Source organism: Triticum urartu, chromosome 2, assembly GCF_003073215.2.
Source record: "Triticum urartu cultivar G1812 chromosome 2, Tu2.1, whole genome shotgun sequence".
NCBI classification, from domain to species: Eukaryota; Viridiplantae; Streptophyta; class Magnoliopsida; order Poales; family Poaceae; genus Triticum; species Triticum urartu.
Window position 1 is genome coordinate 519,681,001 of NC_053023.1, and position 20,044 is coordinate 519,701,044.

The 20,044-nt window shown below is 44.1% G+C and overlaps 2 protein-coding genes across 6 annotated transcripts; one reads left to right on the forward strand and one right to left on the reverse strand.

The window, feature by feature from the left end:
* Positions 1 to 991: 991 nt before the first annotated feature.
* Positions 992 to 8,407, reverse strand: LOC125538408 (pentatricopeptide repeat-containing protein At2g06000). Of its 4 annotated transcripts, none has more exons than XM_048701663.1 (3): positions 6,511 to 8,407; positions 5,543 to 5,975; positions 992 to 1,674 (listed from the first exon to the last, which is right to left on the reverse strand). In XM_048701663.1, the coding sequence occupies exon 1, from the start codon at positions 8,256 to 8,258 to the stop codon at positions 6,612 to 6,614; it is 1,647 nt and encodes a 548-aa protein (XP_048557620.1). In that variant the 5' UTR covers positions 8,259 to 8,407; the 3' UTR covers positions 992 to 1,674; positions 5,543 to 5,975; positions 6,511 to 6,611. The 4 variants fall into 4 exon arrangements, with proteins under 4 accessions (XP_048557620.1, XP_048557621.1, XP_048557622.1 ...); XM_048701664.1 differs by lacking the exon at positions 992 to 1,674 and adding an exon at positions 3,619 to 3,786; XM_048701665.1 differs by lacking the exon at positions 992 to 1,674 and adding an exon at positions 4,674 to 4,804.
* LOC125538409 (protein LURP-one-related 6) lies at positions 1,683 to 4,685 on the forward strand. Of its 2 annotated transcripts, XM_048701667.1 has the most exons (3): positions 1,686 to 2,818; positions 3,049 to 3,291; positions 4,553 to 4,685. In XM_048701667.1, exons 1-3 carry the CDS (start codon positions 2,594 to 2,596, stop codon positions 4,682 to 4,684), a joined length of 600 nt encoding a protein of 199 aa, XP_048557624.1. In that variant the 5' UTR covers positions 1,686 to 2,593; the 3' UTR covers position 4,685. The 2 variants fall into 2 exon arrangements, with proteins under 2 accessions (XP_048557623.1, XP_048557624.1); XM_048701666.1 differs by lacking the exon at positions 4,553 to 4,685 and having other exon boundaries at positions 1,683 to 2,818; positions 3,049 to 3,492.
* Positions 8,408 to 20,044: the final 11,637 nt, after the last annotated feature.

The following is a 20,044-nucleotide window of genomic DNA, read 5'->3' on the forward strand; positions in this document are numbered from 1 at the left end:
ATGCGCTTCAGATGGAGCACATATGTGCTTCATCATGAAGTGTAAGTGTGCTCCGACGGATGAAGCACGAGTGTATCCTGAAAAGAAAATAAAATGAAGCACGGACGTGCTCCGTGGACAAGCACATAGGTGTGCTTCATCGTAAAGCATGTATGCTTCATTGGGGCACAAGATGTGCTTCGCTACAAGCATAAGTTGAAAAACAAGGCCATGAGAGATTGCATGCATGTCTCTCGGTGAGCCGGCTTTCGAAAAGCACTAACCGTCACGTGTAAATGTAATCCATTTTGTCACGACGGTTTAGACTCGAGAGTTTTTTTCTAGAAAAAAGAGAGAGGGGAAAGAGAATTCTGCGTAATAGCTGAATGTGAGTCTCTCCTTAACCTAACTCCTATGGCTTAGCATATTGTTCAACGACTGTCGTAAAGATTAAGCTCGTGAACTGCTTCTAGAGTTCTCGTCTAGTTTCCACGTTAAGCTGAGCCCGATCACATAAACTCCATTCGTCACCAATCCAGACTCACACTCACAGAGACACCAGGCGGACGAAGACGAAAAGACTCTTCAAGTTTCGTTTAGCAGGTGGTTGCTTAGCCCCAAAGGCTCGGTGAGTAGAGTTCATCAACCATTCCTCTTGGGAACTCTTGCCTACAGCTTCACGCCTTCACTTGCCAGAAATGGTTGACAACGTGCTACCGCCCCCTTCACCTTTCCTGGCCACAAGTGGTCCGGGTTAGGCAAGAGAACCTTTAGGTTAGGCACTTCATACCAAAGATTTCTACATGTTCAAGTTCCAACAAGCAGAACGGCCTCGCCTTGTGCTTCACCAATGATCCAGGTACAGAGGACAAGATCCAACAACTAATGGTTCCTGTTATTAAGAATGGTTGGCCATTGAAGAACTGATATAGGAAGGAAGACCAAATATATTCACCCGTTGCTCAAAACTTCAATAGGCCACCAGAAATTACCGGTGAACCAGCAATGTACTATGGTGAATCCTTTTCACCTCAAGTTAGATATGCATCAAGAACAGGATATATAGTGTACCTTTTCTTGAGATTCACACCTCAGAAGTCAAGGATCCTGAGATTCTACAGCTCCAGTCACAGCATGAGTGATTGCATGAAAGGGACATTCGGTCGAAGGAAAACATGTCAACAACAATAAAAGGGCCTAATGCAAACAGCGGCCAAATAAATAAATAAAAATCTCAGCATATGGAGCACACAATGAGAACATGCAAAGATATAAAACTGCAAGTGCAACAGAGAAAAAAAATGATTTCACTGCACGTCTACCAGTCGTGCTCAAGGGACCAATACTAGAAAGGGACGAACCATTATAAAGTTTACAATAATATAAGCAGAAAGATGGGCATCAAAAATTTGACAGTAACAAGATGTGAAGCTTCCCGTATACTGTTCGCTATGCCATCCCTCTCATGCTTAATTTGGCAGTTTTCCTTGTACGGGTTATATCTTGATCAACCATACTTCTGCCAATTATGCATTACCTTACCAGAAAGACCTGGTTGTCTATATTCATGACCTTCATCCAAACTTTTCTTCCTGCTCACCGCCCAACACATGTCAGCTTGCATCCTAATCCACATGTTAGCTTCTTCTCATTGTATACGCAATGCTTTCACCAATCCAGGGATTGCAAAAATTCCTGACAGATTGTTAATTGCTGAACAAAATATATTACTCATACAATGATGCAATCAGATTAACAATAGCCATGGATAAACCTCAGGACAGAAAAATAAAAGCATAATTATTGATCACTTGGGATTATGATTGCTACTCTAGTAGAATACAGGTGCATGTACCCAGAGGCCAAGTACTTTTCCATGTACATGGTAACACAAGACAAATCTCGTCCAGAAGCGTAAACTAATATCATGCTTTCTAGTCAAATACTACCTCTGCAACTTAATATAAGATGTTTTTTAACACTATGACAGTGTCAAAAAACGTCTAATATTAAGTTACGGAGGGAGTATTAACTTGGCCATACGCTTGCATGGTCCTTGCAGACATAGTCCCTACTCAATTCACAGTTTCACACTCACAGGAAAGACCACTGAAAAATGGTACACTGGCCCCTTAGATTTCTACAAAGTTCAGGCAACATATATAATAGTTCGAGCTAAAAGGAACAAAAAGTGGTGTACTCGATAATCTGCATTAGAGTGTATATGCATGAGAAGCACCCACAAAGAAAACCGCATAAATATGGACATTGCTTGAGCAAGAAACTTCTGAGAACTGACACCAATGATGATGCTTCAGGAAAGTTGGAGAAAGTCTATTCAACCAGACCAGGCTTTCAGGAATCGCTTTATGTGGAGAGAGCCTGCAGTGATTCCATTGTAAAGAAACTCTTGAACCACCACACCTACTGCATCCTTCTCCTTGCTTCTTAGCTTGGCTTACCATCTTCTCTAAAACAACCGTGCTCTGCCCCCCAATATAAGTACTCACCTGCTGGCCAAACAAGATGCTAGAAGCCAGGTAGACACTGAAACAGGAGTTTGGGCAGAGTAATAGGGCCACCTCTCTTTGGTCTGTGTGCAGTATTAAGCGAAATGGACAACAGCATGCCTGTAGTCAGTAAGATGTATTGCTCAAGCACTCCAGCGGCGCTGATGATCAGGAGAAGACCCATGGTAGTGAATGGCGGTGGTTTTGTTGTTACTGACTTTAGTCATAATGTTGTTTTCATTGTGGATGGTTGTGGTATACTTGGATCTAAGGGGGAGCTCATGGTGAAAGACAGTGATGGAGAACAGATACTATTCATTTCTAGAAAGGTAATACATCATAAGTTGCTGAATAGTAACTCGTAGATAGGCTTATTTTCTCTATTACCAGTTGTTTGAAGTGCTTCACCTGAATTAAAAGCTAATCGATTAGGTTGAATAGTGAAAACTTAACTGTTGACAGCCAAGACAAACACAAATGATCTCTCTCACTCATGTCCGTATACCCTATATTTCTTTGAATATCACCAGAATGAAACTCTCTGTGTGCTCCATTACAGGGAGGAATTGTACAGGCTCTAAGCACGCGGAACAAATGGAATGGGTACTCAATGGATTACCAAGGGAAAAACAAGTTGGTCTTTAGCCTAACTGATCCCAAATCATGCATAGCAAAAGGTGCACCTGTTAGAATTCACATTGAACCAAAGAGGCACTGCAATAATTGGGATTTCGAGATCTGTGGATCTTTTGCAGATAGGAACTGCACAATAATTGATTGCACTGGAAAAATAGTGGCGCAGGTATGCCATCCATACCTTGATAATTCTTCTACAAGCAATACATTCTACATATGTAATTGCAGTGAATTGTATTTCTTTTGTAGAGTTCCTTTGTGTCATGTCACTAAATTACAAAGCATGTGCATATATTTGCTTCATATGGCCAAGTTAGTTGTGAACTACAGATTCCCCATGAGTCATAATTAACAGAATTACTCCACGACAACACGGGACAGGATAAGCAAAGGCTATCCTAAAGTGAGATATTGCCATGTTGGTAAAGGGATGGTGTTTATTTCCAGTGGTTTTGCTTGATTGTTATTGTTGAGATCGAGAGGGAGAGCAGTACCTTCAGACAGCTCGAGCTCTCTTGTCTGGTTGCCCGCGCGAGTTATGTGTGTGTGTGTGTGGCGGCTTGCACAGAAACTGGAGGACTGGATGCCCCCTTCTAGGTCAGCACGCTCACATGGGCTTGGGCCCTAAGTGACAAAGCTTGAGATGGGCTTGGGCCCATACCTGTTCAACTGTTATTATAAATGTCTATGCAAGTGTGTCTAGTAAAGTTTATAAGAATTTACATGCATGCCACAAGAACATACATATCTTTTGCAGATAGATACTGCACAATAATTGATTGTACCAGCAAAATAGTAGTGCAGGCATGCCACACATACCTTCATAATCCCCTGCAAGAAAAAGTTTCTACATGTGCTTTTTCAGCAAGTTATATTTATTTTGTAAGATATATTTGTGTTATCACAAAGTTACTAGATGTGTATCTTCTTCTTTATATCACAAAGTTACTAGATGCACATCCTACTGAAACACAAGCTTGATCTACAGCCAAGGTTGCTTAGATAAATTCACAGTTCATCCTCTACCTCATGGATCGCCAGACACGCGGATTACCACATAAAAGACACATGCGTGTGTGGGTGCGACACACCAACGCTTGATCCATTCAAGGACTGAACTCATTTGTAGAGTTCGACTGTGTTATCACAAAATTACTGAGTACATGCATATCATTCTGTCATGGATTATAATTAACAAGAATTATTCCATGACATCAGGGAAGAACAAATATGCTATCTAAAGTGAGATGTTGGTTACTTAGTAAAGGAATGGTGTTTGACTATTTCCAGTGATTTTGTTTGATTGTTGTTCTACATGTCTGTGCAAGTGTGTCTGGTAAAATGTATAAGAATTTCAGTGCATGCCACAAGCATATGTGCATTACAAAAAAGATAGAGATCTAACAAATATATTCTTCAAACTGTAGATGGGGAAGAAAGAGCTGATAGAAAGTAATGACTTCTACCACGTGACAGTGCAGTCAGGATGTGACCAGGCTTTTATCATTGGGGTGATGGCAGTTCTTGACAACATCCATGGAGAATCCACCAGATGTTAATAAAATGAATGGGTGAATTTGCTCACTTACAGCACCTACTTTAGTCTTGAAGTAGAGGTCAAACGAATGTATGTCCACTGGCAAGTGACAACATCCCACTGTATCAGGCTATCAGCTACACTGTATATTAGATTTAGCCAGTTTTCAGAAGTTAGCAAGTGATTAATTGATGATGTAGTAGTGCCAGTTTATTATATGAGCTTAACATGTGTGCTGCTCAATTATGTCTTTGACAAATAGTGGTACACACAACAAAGCAAAAGGAGCACACAAAGACACAGGCGCACATAACATTCCTGAGACAGCTTTATGAATCTATATTGACTACTCTATGTATTGAAATAACAGGTCACTGAATAACGAAGTATCTACCCATTGAACTTGGCTCAATTGAGCATATTATGCTTAATTAGCAGGATATCATGATCTTAACACTGACGTCCTACGAAACAAGGTGTTTTGCAAAGTTTTAGCAGATAAACACAATGTTTTCATTAAAATAGTTAAACCCGCGTTAGCTTTTCTGGTACTCAGTTTATGAGACTTCTAAGCCAGGCTGCTACGCGCCTCAACATGCCATACCTTATGTTGCAAAAACTAGAAAGTTGCTAGTACTAAGTAACAAATATGTTTAAGAAACAACATAACAAGCATCACAGCAGAAGGGGTAACTTGCTCAAAAAACAAAGAAGGTGTAACTGTCAAAACTGTATGCTCAGACTTGTTATTCTGTAGGCATGGTTGTAGGAAAATTGCGCACAATGTGCATGACAGTTGAAATGATCAACTACCCTTTCCTAAAATATTTTCTCTACTGGAGTGAACAATGAACAACAAGGCACAATACAAGTTAAGTACCTCTGCTAGAGGGTAAATTACTTCCATCGTGTTCTTCAACTGCTGATTCCCCCTCATTTAGGTAACAGCTCCTCCAAAACGAAGCGGGTTCTTGACAGGCAGGTTCAAGTGACTGGATGATCTTATCATCTACCCAGGGAGTCGACAAATCATACATGAGGTGTTGAGGAGCGTGTCAAGGGTCCATTGAGCAAGTGATGTAGCACTACTGCAGCTGATCAGCAGGCCCCTTGAAATTACAGCTCCACCATTTGCTTCCCTTTATGGAATTCATCGAATCACTTCAACGCATACACGGAGCACCAAGCTGCTTGTCCTTTTCTTTCTAGCATGAAATTTTGGATTAGTCTCTCAATAGTTCCATACCCTTGGTGTAACCAAGATGTCAATGGTTACATTTGAGTTCTTTTCGACTGAGTGTTCTGCAAAACCACTAGTGTAAAAATAAAAAGTCAGTATAATGCCTTCCAATATTCAATCATGTTTCAATCGAATACAGGTGCAGTACAGTTCACATGACTAGACATGTATATAAAAATCAGGAATTTCGCAAGTCAGGTCTCTAATGTCTATAGAATAAGATTAGCGTGTGCAGTAAAATATTGCTCACAGTTTCTACGGACTCGAACAGACTATTAATCACAATCACCACCACTGATTAACGCTGCTATATATCTATGCTGAACTAAAATGTGAAGTAAACATTAAACAGGCCACTCAACCTATTAAATCAAACACATTTTGGAGAGTTAACATGATAATTATTAAGTTATACTCCCTCCGTCTGAAAAAGCTTGTTCCTCAAATGGATGTATCTAGCACTAACTTGGTGCTAGATACATTCATTTGAGGGACAAGCTTTTCCGGACGGAGGGAGTACGAGTTTGTATGGAAATAGTTCAGATGTGCAAAATGTAGTAGTTAGTATAGTTGATGCAAGAGGCCTTTGATTCAAAACAAAGACTAACCAGAGCTTGTTCTTCTTATTTGGACAAGCGCCAGATGCCCCGTAATTCGCACCGAAAACAGTCAAGATGCTGTTCCTTACATTCTCCATTGTATCATTCAGCTATACAGCTACTGAAATGTCTACGCTTTGGGTTACAGGAGAAGGATCTTTCCAACTCGATGAAGCACCCCCTGCTGCAATACGCATTATATGATCCACCTCACCAGGCATCCCAGACTTTAAAAGGCAGCTAATAAAAGAATTGACTACTATACTGTCAGGGGTACACCCAGTCTCTACCATTTTATGGAAAAATGTGATGGCTTCTGCTATCCTACCCTTCATGCAGTGCCCAATTATCAAAATAGTATATGTATACTTGTCGGGATGACATCCTTTCTCTTCCATCTCCATTAGAATCATGTTTGCTTCGTCCACCTTTCCACCCTTGCACAGTACATCAATCACAGGGTTATATATAAACGCTTGTGGTGCAATGTCTGTTCTAATGTTCATTTTTTTCAAAAAATGAAGTGCTTCCCCTGATCTGTTCTGCTTACAAAATGTGTGTATTATGATACAGAACGTGTGTGCATTTGGTTGAATATGATACTGAGACATCTCAGTCCAAATCTTCATTGCATCATCAAGCTGTCCGCACCGACAATATCCATCAATCAATGAGCTAAATGTCACAACATCAGGAAGGCAGCGACGAAGTATCATTTGCTGATACACTGCCACCGCATACCCCATATTCCCAGCCTTGCCATATCCATTGATTAGCACATTGTATGTGACCACATTGGGTGATGTCCCACACGCAACCATGTCATCGTATACTGCCATTGCATCCCCCATCCTGCCAGCCTTACAGTAACCTGAGATTACTGAGGTGTATGTCACTACATTGGGCTTGCAAACACCATCTCTCTGAAGCCTCCTCAACACCTCACGACCCTTACTCACCTCCTTTGCCCTGCATAGCCCATTCACAAGAATATTATGTGTGACAGTATCTGGTGAGCAACCAAACTCATCCATCCTTTCGACCAACTCGAGCGCTTTTTGAACATCCCCCACCTTGCAAACCCCCTTGATGATGACATTGAAGCTCCACGTGTCCGGAGAATATACTCTCCCCTGGATCCACCCCTCAAACAATGCCACAGCCTCCTGCACCCGGCCACGGCCAATGAACAAGCCCATGAGCTTGTTATATGCATACGCTTCAATGGAACAACCAAATTGGGATGCCTTTGAGAGCAATGCTGCAGCGGCATCAAGAAGGCCTGCGGTGGCGCAGGAACCGGACAGGAACGAGAGAAAACGAGCATTGGGAAAGTAACCAGACTGGTCCGTCATTTGGTCGAACAGTTGGAGGGCATCAGTGTGGCGGCCGGACTGGCACATCAACGAGATGACGTAACGGTAGGAATGAGCGGACGGGGGGATGGCGAGCTGGGAGTGGGGGGAATGCAGCGCAGAGAAGAGGTGGAGCGTCGAGGAGGCGCAAGGCGCGTGGCGGAGCGCGGCGGCGGCGGCGACCTGGGAGGGCGCGAGGCGGCGGAATGCCGGGAGGTAGTGTGGCAGGAGTAAGGCGGCAGTCGCGAGCGCCTTGGCGATCCAAAGCTCGGCGTCGTGCAGGGGCGGGTCCTGCGGCGGCGGGCGGTCAATGGGGTTGTAGGAGTGGAGGAGGCGGAGGAGGGGGTGGCGAGGGGGCACCCGGAGCTGGAGGAGGCTGTGTAGGAGGAGCTGGGGAGGCATCGGAGAAGGCGGCGGCGGAGGGTAGCTTGAGAGGAGGAGACGTCGCGGCGGCGGTCATGGAATCACGGCGATGGGGGGAGGCGGCGTAGGCCGCATGGTGGTGCGTGTGGGAGGGAGAAGAGGGTTTGGCCCCTTTGGGGCTTTTCTGTAAATCTGTACTGTGCACAGCGCTCCAACGAGATCTAATATGAATTTGATTTGAAGCACACATCCACTTGTTTCGCTTGAATTCGAGTCTGTGTTACTTAAATGGTTTTGAAGAACTTATGAAACAGTAGATTATTTGGAATGTGGTGGTGTTGTTTTTTCGAGAAAACTTGCAAACTATTCATCAATCGTCAAGGTGATACAAAAAACACGAGAAGTAAAATTTACATCCGGATCCAACCACCTAGCGACGACTACAAGCAGGAGAGCGAGTCGAAGGCGCGCAGCCGTCATCGCCGCCCCCCCCCCTTCCTGTCGGAGCCGGGCAAACATTGTTGTAGTAAACAGTCGGGCAGTCGTCGTGCTAAGACCCCACACGACCAACGCACCAGAATAACAACTGTCGCCGAGAGAAGCATAGATCGGAAGGATCCAACCTGCAGACACGCAAATGTAGATGAACGAAGACCGGATCCACCAAGAGAAACGCCGACCGAATCCTACGAGATCTGCCAGATACACACCTCCACACGCCCTCCGACGACGCTTGAAGCATTGTCGGGATGGAGGCTAGGCGGAGGGAACCTTATTCCATATGCAAGAAGTCCTCGCCGTCTCGTCTTCTTGAGTATGACACAAACCCTAACAATAACTCAGAACAACACCTAAAATGAAGCTCTCTCGCCGGTAAGGGTCGGGATCCACCACGCCTCCATGGTCCAAGGACCATAGGAGACGAGGCGGACCGGCGGCAGTGGGAAGCAGGAAACCCTATATGCGAGTTCGCAAGAGGGTGTTGTTCTTGTACGAATTGTTTGCCAATGATATGAACATGGATTCCAACGAACTTTCAAAAAAATGGATAAAACTCATTAATATTAATAGGATCAAAATCAAATCAAATTCACGTGTCGAATACCAATACAAACTGTTATATCATCTCCGTGAACTTGCGGCACTATGATTTGCACATAAAGATGGCAATGAACTAGGGTTTGCATAGGTATACAAATATTGAACCATGCATGTGCCGAGGAAGATGTGTGTTAATTGTACATGAAGATACACATAGCATAAAAATGTGTCCATATCTAGTCAGGTTCCTCAAACTGGTCCTAAACGTTCAGGTTGACCGACACTATAGGGAGGCCCGGACGGGCTCGGGGGAGGTCTGGACGTGTCCGGCGTGTTCGTCACGTCAGATTCGACATGAAGGACCCATCACAAATTGCGTCAATTCCTCCCGCTCCGACCTTGTTGAGCGAGCCATTTGCCTCTTCTCCCTCGTCCACCCAGTCCCTCGACTAGCTGCGCCGCCAACCTAGCTCCGACATCGTCCTGACCCCTCGGCACTGCCATCGACCTCCTCTCGGCTGTCTCGCCGCTCCGGACACCGCCATGGTACATCCCACTATTCTTGGACTACACCTTGCCCTCTATGTGTTTGACAAAATGTCCTACCAATTTTTGTGATTCCTTTCTTGAAAAACTATGGACTCTGATGATTTGTCAGATGAGGAGTATGGAAGGACGGGGCTTGATGAGTTAATGCAAAAGGAATTCTTTGATTCGTATGAGTCGGACAAAGATGTCGAGATGTTGATGATCATGAGCATCCATGAGGAAATGTACAGGGAGGTGGAGCACGTTCTGAACTTCAAAGGTTCGATCTGAGGGCGAAGAGTTTTGAACAAGGATAGGGCCGCTAGAGCGTGGCTCCTCTATAAGGACTAGTTCCATTCCATACGAACAATCCCTAATACATGGCTTCGTCGACGCTTCCGTATGTGCAACCCCTTGTTATTACGCGTGGTGGAGGGAGTGGAGGCACATGATTCCTACTGCAACCTCACCAGGGCTACAGGCAACTCTTGTTTTCTGCTAAGCAGAAGTGCACGACTGCTATAAGGATGCTTGCACTAGGTGCCCCGCTGAAGCCGTTGGCGAGATGATCCGGACAGGGAGTGCACATGCTTAAAGACCGTTGTTAGATTTGCATGCATCGTGGTGTAGGTGTTTGGAGCCGAGTATGTGAGAGAACCACATCATATAGAAAAGTTGATGGCTATTGGAGCGGCAAGAGGCTTTCCAGGTATGGTCGGTTCGATTGATCGCATGCATTGGCTGGAAGTTTTGCATGGGATGCACCAAGGTCACACCAAAGATGCCACCATCATACCTGAAACAGTGATATCAAAAGACTTGTGGATTTGGCATGCTATTGTTGACATGTCTGATTCTCACAAAGACATCACTATCCTCCAACGATCTTCCGTGTTCAGGAGACTTTGCAAGTAGGGGAAGCGTCGTCGTACAACTACATTGTCAATGGGCGCGACTACAACATGGGTACTCCCTTGCAAACAATATCTAGACTCAGCGGGCGTCGTTCATGAAGACCGTATCTGATCCCCATGGCAACAAATAGATATTCTTGTGATATTCTTATGTTTGTAGATGCTCTAAGCTCATTGAGGATTGAGGATGAGTTTAGAGCATCTACAGCCGGGCATCCCAAACCCACCTCATACGCTCGGGCGGGCAGTCCGGTCACTGACCGGTCTGATGCGGCTTGAACTACGTCGGTATTTCCCCAAAGAGGAAGGGATGATACAGCATAGTTACGGTAGGTATTTCCCTCAGTGATGAAACCAAGGTTATCGAACCGATAGGAGAACCACGCAACACCACGTAAACAGTTCCTGCACACAAAGAACAAATACTTGCAACCCGACGTAAGAGAGGGGTTGGCAATCCCTCACGGCTAAAAAGATAGGTAAAATTGTAGTAGATTGAATCAATAAATCTCACGGGAACGCGAGATATAATAAATAAATAAAAATTGCAGGAAGGTATTTTTGGGTTTTTGGATTAATAGATCTGAAAATAAAAGCAAATAAAAATAGATTGCGAAGGCAAATATATAAAGAAGAGACCTGGGGCCGTAGATTTCACTAGTGGCTTCTCTCGAGAAAAATAGCAATGGTGGGTAAACAAATTACTGTTGGGCAATTGATATAACTTCAAATAATCATAACGATATCCAGGCAATGATCATTATATAGGCATCACGTCCAAGATTAGTAGACCGACTCCTGCCTGCTACTACTATTACTCCACACGTCAACCGCTATCCAGCATGCATCTAGTGTATTAAGTTCATGGAGAAATGGAGTAATGCAATAAGAACGATAGCATGATGCAGACAAGATCTATTTATGTAGAAATAGACCCCATCTTGTTATCCTTAATAGTAACAATACATACATGTCGGTTCCCCTTTTGTCACTAGGATCAAGCACCGTAAGATTGAAGCCATTACAAAGCACCTCTTCACATGGCAAGAAAGATCGATCTAGTTGGCCTAACTAAACCAAAGATTCGAAGAAGAAATACGAGGCTATAAGTAATCATGCATATAAGAGATCAGAAGACTCAAATAATTTTCATGGATAAAAACATAGATCTGATCATAAACTCAAAGTTAATCGGATCCCAACAAACACACCACAAAAAGAGTTACATCAAATATATCTCCAAGAGACCATTGTAGTGAATAGTGAGAATCGAGAGAGAGAGAGAGAGGAAGCCATCTAACTACTAACTACAGACCCGAAGGTCTACAAAAGACTAATGACGCATCATCGGAGAGGCACCAATGAGGATGATGAACCCCTCCACGATGGTGTTTAGATTGGATCCGGTGTTTCTGGAACTTGCGGTGGCTGGAATTGATTTTAGTCGACTCCCCTAGGGTTTCTGGAATATCGGGGTATTTATAGAGCAAGAAAGCGGTGTAGGAGGCCACTGAGGTGGGCACAACCCACTTGGGTGCGCCTGGGGGCCCAGGCACGCCCTAGTAGGTTGTGCCCCCCTCGGGGCACCCCCAGGTGCTTCTCCGGCCCATTGGGTGTCTTCTGGTCCATAAAAATTCCACAAAAAGTTTCGCTGCATTTGGACACCGTTTGATATTGATTTTCTGCGATGTAAAAAACAAGCAAAAAACAGCAACTGGCACCGGGCACTATGTCAATAGGTTAGTCCCAAAAAATGATATAAAATGATTGTAAAACCTCCAAGAATGATAATATTGAAGGAAATATGCCCTAGAGGCAATAATAAAGTTGTTATTTTATTTTTCCTTATATCATGATAAATGTTTATTATTCATGTTGTAGGATCGAAAGTATGTCTAGAGGGGGGTGATTAGACTACTTGACCAAATAAAAATCTAGCCTTTTCCCAATTTTAAGTCTTGGCGGATTTTAGCAACTTAGCACTAGTCAAGCAAACAACCTACACATGCAAGTCTAAGAGTATAGCAACGAAATGTAAAACATTGCACATGAAGGTAAAGGGAGGAGTTTGGAGGGAGCAAACGCAATGTAGACACGGAGATTTTGGGCATGGTTCCGATAGGTGGTGCTATCGTACATCCATGTTGGTGGAGACTTCAACCCACGAAGGGTAACAGTTGCGCGAGTCCATGGAGAGCTCCACCCACGAAGGGTCCACGAAGAAGCAACCTTGTCTATCCCACCATGGCCATCGCCCACGAAGGACTTGCCTCACTAGGGTAGATCTTAACGAAGTAGGCGATCTCCTTGCCCGTACAAACTCCTTGGTTCAACTCCACAATATTGTCGGAGGCTCCCAGGTGACACCTAACCAATCTAGGAGACACCACTCTCCAAAAGGAAATAGAATGTGTGTTGATGATGAACTCCTTGCTCTTGTGCTTCAAATGATAGTCTCCCCAACACTCAACTCTCTCTCAAGGATTTGGATTTGGTGGAAAAAAGATTTGAGTGGAAAGCAACTTGGAGAAGGCTAGAGATCAAGATTCATATGGTTGGAATGGAATATCTTGGTCTCAACACATGAGTAGGTGCTTCTCTCTCAGAAAATGAATGTTGGAAGTGTAGGAATGTTCTGCTAGCTCTCTCCTCGAATGAAGAGTGGGTGGAGGGGTATATATAGCCTCCACACAAAATCTAACCGTTACATACAAATCACCAAACTCGGTGGGACCGAATAATGAAACTCGGTCAGACCGATTTAGTTCAAAATGTGAATGTTAGGCTTTTCGGTGGGACCGACATGTCAACTCGGTGTGACTGACTTCATTAGGGTTAGGGCATAACGTAATCTCGGTGAGACCGGTTACACAAACTCGGTGGGACTAATTTTGGTAATAAGCTAACCAGAGAGTTGGTCAGGCAAACTCAGTGGGATCGATTCGCTCATCTCGGTGAGACCGAAACATTACGAAGGGGAAACAAAGAGTTTGCATTATGAACTCGGTGGGACTGATCGCTCATCTCGGTTGGACCGAAACATTACGAAGAGAAACAAAGAGTTTGCAATCCCATCTCGGTGAGACCGAGATCTCTATCGGTAAGACCGAAGTGACTAGGGTTTGTGGCAGTGGCTATGTCAAATGAACTCGGTGGCACTGGATAGAAAATTTCGGTGGGGCCGAGTTTGACTTTTGGTTTGGGACATATGTGGGTATGAGAAAGTAGTTGATGGTTTTTGGAGCATGTCACTAAGCATTTTGAGCAAGCAACCCATTAAGCAACACCTCATCCCATTTTAATAGTATTGGCTTTTCCTATGGACTCAATGTGATCTTGGATCACTAAAAGTAAAATGTAGAGTCTTGAGCTTTAGAGCTTGAGCCAATCTTTTGTCCTTAGCATTTTGAGGGGTCCACATTTCTAATCCATGCCATGCCAATCATTGAGCTTTCCTGAAATATTTATCTTGAGATATCATTAGCTCAATGAGCTATATGTTGTTAGGAATTACCAAAACCACCCAGGGATAGTTGCACTTTCAATCTCCCCCTTTCTGGTAATTGATGACAACATATAGACCAAAGCTTCGACAAATGATCATAAGATTGAAATACATCGTCGCTTTGAGAAGTATGTGAGAAACAAGAGCTCCCCCTAAATTTGTGCATTATTTAAAATTTGCTTTTGAATGCAAATGCACAATCGATTAGGATCATGGGTCACTCTTCCATGTCACATACATCTTGGTGGAGCGCTCAAAATGGTATGAATTAAACATGCACTCATCACCAAGCAAAGTGAATGATCATATATGGGATATAAAAGATAATATCATCCAGGCAAGCATTAAAGTAGCATACGATCAAACACATGACCAAACAAGTATCTCACACAGACATAGAGTATCGACCAAGCACACAATAAAGTTCAACCAAAAGCAAGATAGAAAAAGAAGCAAAAACACTCTCTCTCGAAGCCTATGATCTATACATTTCTCCCCCTTTGGCAACAAGTTACCAAAAAGTTCGAAAATGCATAGTGTTATGCGTCTCTCAGGCTTGGTCTTCGGGAGGTGGTGTAGAGAGAACTCCAAGGACGAAGGCATCTGTTGATGTAGTTGGAGCTGGTGGAGTGGATGCTGGAGGTGGCATTGAAGCTGTAGCTGCTAGTGCTGATGATGTAGCTCTAGAATCTGGTACTGACACTGTAGCAGACCTCTAACCTCGTGGCACACGCTGAAAAGCATCTGTAGTTGCCCTTCCTCTCCTTTCCTCAGTTTCCTCCTGGAGCTGCTCAACTGCAGTCTGTATCTCAGTCACCTTGAGGTCAAGATCATAGAATTTTGTCTCAACAATCCTTTCCAAGCTCTCTTGATTCTGAGTCAGGGTGGCCAATCCCTTCTCAATCCTCAATGTTGCTTGTATCAGATAACCCAATTGATCTTGTTTGCTTTTTAGGAACACCTGAGATGCTTCCTCGGCAGTTGGCATCCTTGCAGCTTTCTCTGCCTTAGCCTTAGCTCTCTTCTCTTGTGCTTGTGTTGATGAAGGTCCATTCTCATTCATCACAACTGTGTTATCTTCAAGTTCTGGGTGCAAAGGTAAGTGCTCCTTGTACAACAGGTAGGTGCATGTGCCCATCTTTGAGTTGATGAGCTCCTGAATGTGTGGAGCATACCCACAAGATCTTTTATGATCTGTTGTTGTCCTCTTGATTGTCTCTACAATCAAACTCATGACCTTGAGTTTTTGAGGTACATCAAAGATTTGCAGCAAGTTGATGGAATGTCCTCTAATCATCTTGTGATCTCCATACTTGGGTAGCAAAGTATGCCTTAAGATGGTGTTGATAGTGGGTAGACCAGACAACAAATAGTGTACAGATCCAAGCCTGTGTGTCTCCAAAGCTTTATCAGGGATCTCTTTGTACATGTTTGCCATAGAGTTGTGGTCTTTCTTCTTCTTGGCATACGCATCCAAATCATCATCATGTTCCTCTAGGGCATTGATCAACTTGGCCCATTATTCAACAGTTGATTGGTACCTCGTACCTTCAGACATCCATACTATCCTTCCATCTGGATAGAAATGAGCAGTGGAGTAAAATTGCATAACTAGCTCATCATTCCATTTGGTCAACTTTTGACCCACAAACTCATCAACTCCACAAGCTCTGAAGCTGTCATGTACACCTGGGAAATAGTCTTCATTCTCATCAATGAATTCCCAATCGACCCATTTCATATCGCAGACAATTGGCTTCTTGTCAAGCAGTATAGTCTCATAGAAATCCTGTTGTTCCTTGGTGTGGAATCTATAGTCAACAGCAGTCCTCCTCCTCACAGCATAAGGATCAGACAGTCTCCACAATCTTAGTCCTGCATCTTTTCTGATGTTCATGTCCTCAGCTACTGGATGAGCATCATTGTGGTCTAGAATCTTGGGTTTCGGTTTTCTTAGCACTAGGGCTTCATCATCCTCTTCTTTAACTTTAGGCACTGGGGCCTTGTTCTTCTCTTCAGCTGGGATGTTTCTGGTGCTTCTCTTGGGCTTAGAAGGCTTCTGAGCTTGAGCTGTTGCTTTGGGAGCAGCTTCGGGCTTTGATGTGGCAGCCCCTGACTTGATAGCATCTCCCATGAGCTTCTGAGACTTGGGAGCTGGAGCAGCATCCTGTTCCTCTTCATCTTCTTCTAGCTCTCTCATGATGGAGAATCTACCAAGAACTCTGGCAGTGGTCTTATTGACCCTCTCCTTCCTCTTCTTTCCATCTCCAGCCTCTTTGGGTTCAAGAGTGAACTCCATAGTTTCTTGAGTGGAGGCTCTGGCCTTAGACATAGGAATCATTTTTGCTGGTGCCTTCTTGTTCAACCCTGGCTTGGTTGTTGCAGTTGTGCCATACTCTTTCTTTAGCACCTTCTTCTTGGAGCTGACTTCCTCCTTAGTGGCCACATAGTCCTCATCTTCAGAATCTGAGGTTTTCTTCTTCCTTGATCTGGTGGCTGCCTTTGGCAAATTACTGGGAGTCCTCCTGCTGCCATCATCTGAGGTACTTGAGGGACTAGTGCCCTCACTCAATTGCACTGGCTCTTCAGATCTGTTTTGGCTATCACTTTGGTCAGACATCTTGGCAATCAAACTGACAACAAACCCTGTGAATAGATATAGATGAGGTAGAATAGATGAGCATCACAAAGTGCAGAGTTTTTGCAAAACAGATGACTCAAAAACTTAGTTTTAGTTCTGCATAGAAAGCATTTCGGAGCTACCGATTTGTTAAACTCGGTGATACCGAAGCAATTTTTGGAACCTAAACTAGTGAACTCGGTCAGACCGAGTCACGGTTCCGTGGCGCCGAGACTGCTAGGGTGTGTTTAGTTTCAGTCACCGACTGGAACGTCACGGGTCCGACCCGTCCTTGCACGAGGTTCTCGTGTTTGGATTTGGAACGAACGGGAACTGACTCGTTCCCCGAAAGGGAATATTCCAACAATATCCGGAAGGAACTCGTTTCTTCGATTTGGTGGAACGACGCGGAACGGCCTCTCGCGGTCTCGCACACTCTCCCTCCCAAGGCACTCGCCCCAACCCCTCTCCCTCACGGCCTCCCGTCGCTCCTCCACTCTCATCTTTCCCAAGTCTGGCGGATGGGCGACGGCGACCAGGTCAGCGGATCCTTAGCAGGTTGGTGGCTACCTGATCTATTGGATGGATGGCGGCTACCAGGCCATCAGATCCGCTGTAGGGCAACAACGACCTGATCTGCCAAGGATGACCTGATCTACTATGAGGCGGCGGCGACGTGATGTGGCGGGACGGCGGCGACCGGGCCTGCTTTTCAGGCGGTGGCCATTCCCTCGCGGGTTGCGACGGCCACATATCCCACGCCATAAGTGTCTCGCTGCTGGCTACAACAGTTCCAAGCCACCTATCTTGCGTTGCTGGTTTTCATCTATGAGATTTTTTTTCTTGATTGAAATCTAATCTAATGTGAATAGTCAAAAAACTTCGAGAAAAATTTCGTTGATTGCATGCCCGTTCATTATTATTTACCCTATCTGTACTCTTAATTTGATGATTTTTTACCCGTCTGTACTCTCATTCTAATGTACAATTCAATGTAAATGCTATGCAAATTTCAACTATATGTTTCTAGCAATACAAATATTTTATACTTGCTCATATTGTGTGTGTGTGTGTGTATATGCATATGAGAGGCAGCTTCACTACTTTTATAAAAGAGATGAGTTGAACTGAATCCGTTCCATTCTATCTCTCAACCAAACATTGAAACTTAACCATTCCATTCTATCAAATATCCCCGACTAAACACAAGAACGGAACTGACCCATTCCATTCCATTCCACTTGGTTCCCAAACTAAACACACCCCTAGGGTTTCACAGAGAATCGAACTCGGTCACACCGATTTGGAATTTTCGGTCAGACCGAAAACGCATGTGCAATGGCCTAAGCCAAATCGGTGAGACCGATTTCTACAACTCGGTCGGTCCGAGATGAGTTCGGCGGAAACCTAACCATAAATTTTCGAATCAAACCTAACCTAAAGGATGTTTTCTCTGGATAGATTGTTTTCATACGTGGTAAAGATCATGGCAGAGCAATGTGCTATGAATAGCACAAAGAGTCGAACCCATACCCTAGTTCGGCAGGAGTTCGCTACGGCGACAACGGCGGAGCAGAATTCCATTGACGGCGACGGAAACCAGCGGCAGGGGGTCGCTGGCGGCAAGGAGATGATCCGGAGACCCGAGGAGGCAAGCAAGACACACGCGCGGGCTGAGGAGTTTAAAGAAATTTCCAAAATCTCACACGTGGGTTTGTATATCCCGACCCTGTCGGTGTGACCGAGTGGAACAACTCGATGGCACCGAGATGCAGAATCACAAGCGGTTACTGCAACTCAGTGTGACCGAAAAGTTCAAATCAGTTGCACCAAGATGGAAAACCTAGATCAACTTAGTGAACTCGGTGTGACCGAAGTGGATGACTCGGTCATACCGAAATGCACAAAGAGGTTTTGGAAGTTTAAGTCTATGACGAATCGGGGACTCCGAGTGCCCCTCACATAGAGTGGTTCGAATCTGACTTGATCAAGCTTTGTGATGTAGCATGAATTGAGTTTGAGACGAGAAAAGCATAGGTAGCTAGAGGAGGTTCTTAGGCATTCTTGTCCATCCACTTGGCAAAAGAGAAAACGCCAAACAATCAAAACAATAAGTGGATGTCCTCGAATGAGTAAAATATGCAATCAACATGCTCACACAATAAAATGGCAAATGAAATATGTGAAAAAGCATGCACAAACACCCTAGCATCTATCAAGCAATTGGCGATGACTAGGTCATCTATATATGAGTATATTGATTGAGGAGTCATTGAGTCAAATGAGAACATTTGATCATAGGTCATACTCAGCGTTTAAGCACAAGTGGGGTTGCCACTTTTACATAAAGCATTGTTGTGCTCATACCTTTAGAGTTGCTTTAGCTCAATTGATTAGAGTAAAGCTCCCCCTAGATGTGATATCCCCCTAAGAGGGATGAACTAACCTTGGGTTTTGTCGATGATGACTTCATGTAGGTGTTGAAGATGTAGATGCTCAATGTTGATGTAGATCATTCGGAGCAATCCATTGGAGTGAGTTGCACTTTCAATACCTACACGGGTTACTCCCACAAGGAACAAACAAGGATATCCATAGACATAGAGTGATGTTCACATAAGATTATGTCCATGAAAGCATTAGGTTACCTTGTCCCTTGTCTTACCAACAAGAGGGTTTGTGACTCCTAGAACTAGTGCAAGATGTGGAAGTTGTTTGCACATGTCCTTGACAAAAGATATGAGTGAATTATGTTGGCGGAGTCACCCTCAAGAACTCTCTAGTTCTTCTTCTTTGGGATCCACATCATCTTGATGGGAATCCTTGGAGTTGTAGTCGTACTTGATGTAGTAGAGCTTGATGTAGTCTTGGGAACCCACTTGACCAAGGCCTTGGGAACTTCTTCAAATGCATCAATCTCCTCTTGAAGCTTGTCCTTTCATTTTGGCTTGTGGTCTTGTGGTGGAAGATCATCTTGAGCTTGTGTCCCTTGGAAAGAAGTAGTATCATACTTCTCTTGTTGAGGAACAAACTTCGTCTTAGGGTATTGATCTTCTTCCCACTCAACTCCATTGGCATTGAACTTTCGTTCAAAACCAACACCTTGATTCTTCCGGTGCCTTCCTTGCTTGCGTACAATTTCCTCAAATTGCTTACTCCCGGCAAGGCTCTTGTAAACATCTTTATCTATAATTCCCTTCAATAAGCTATTTTCTTG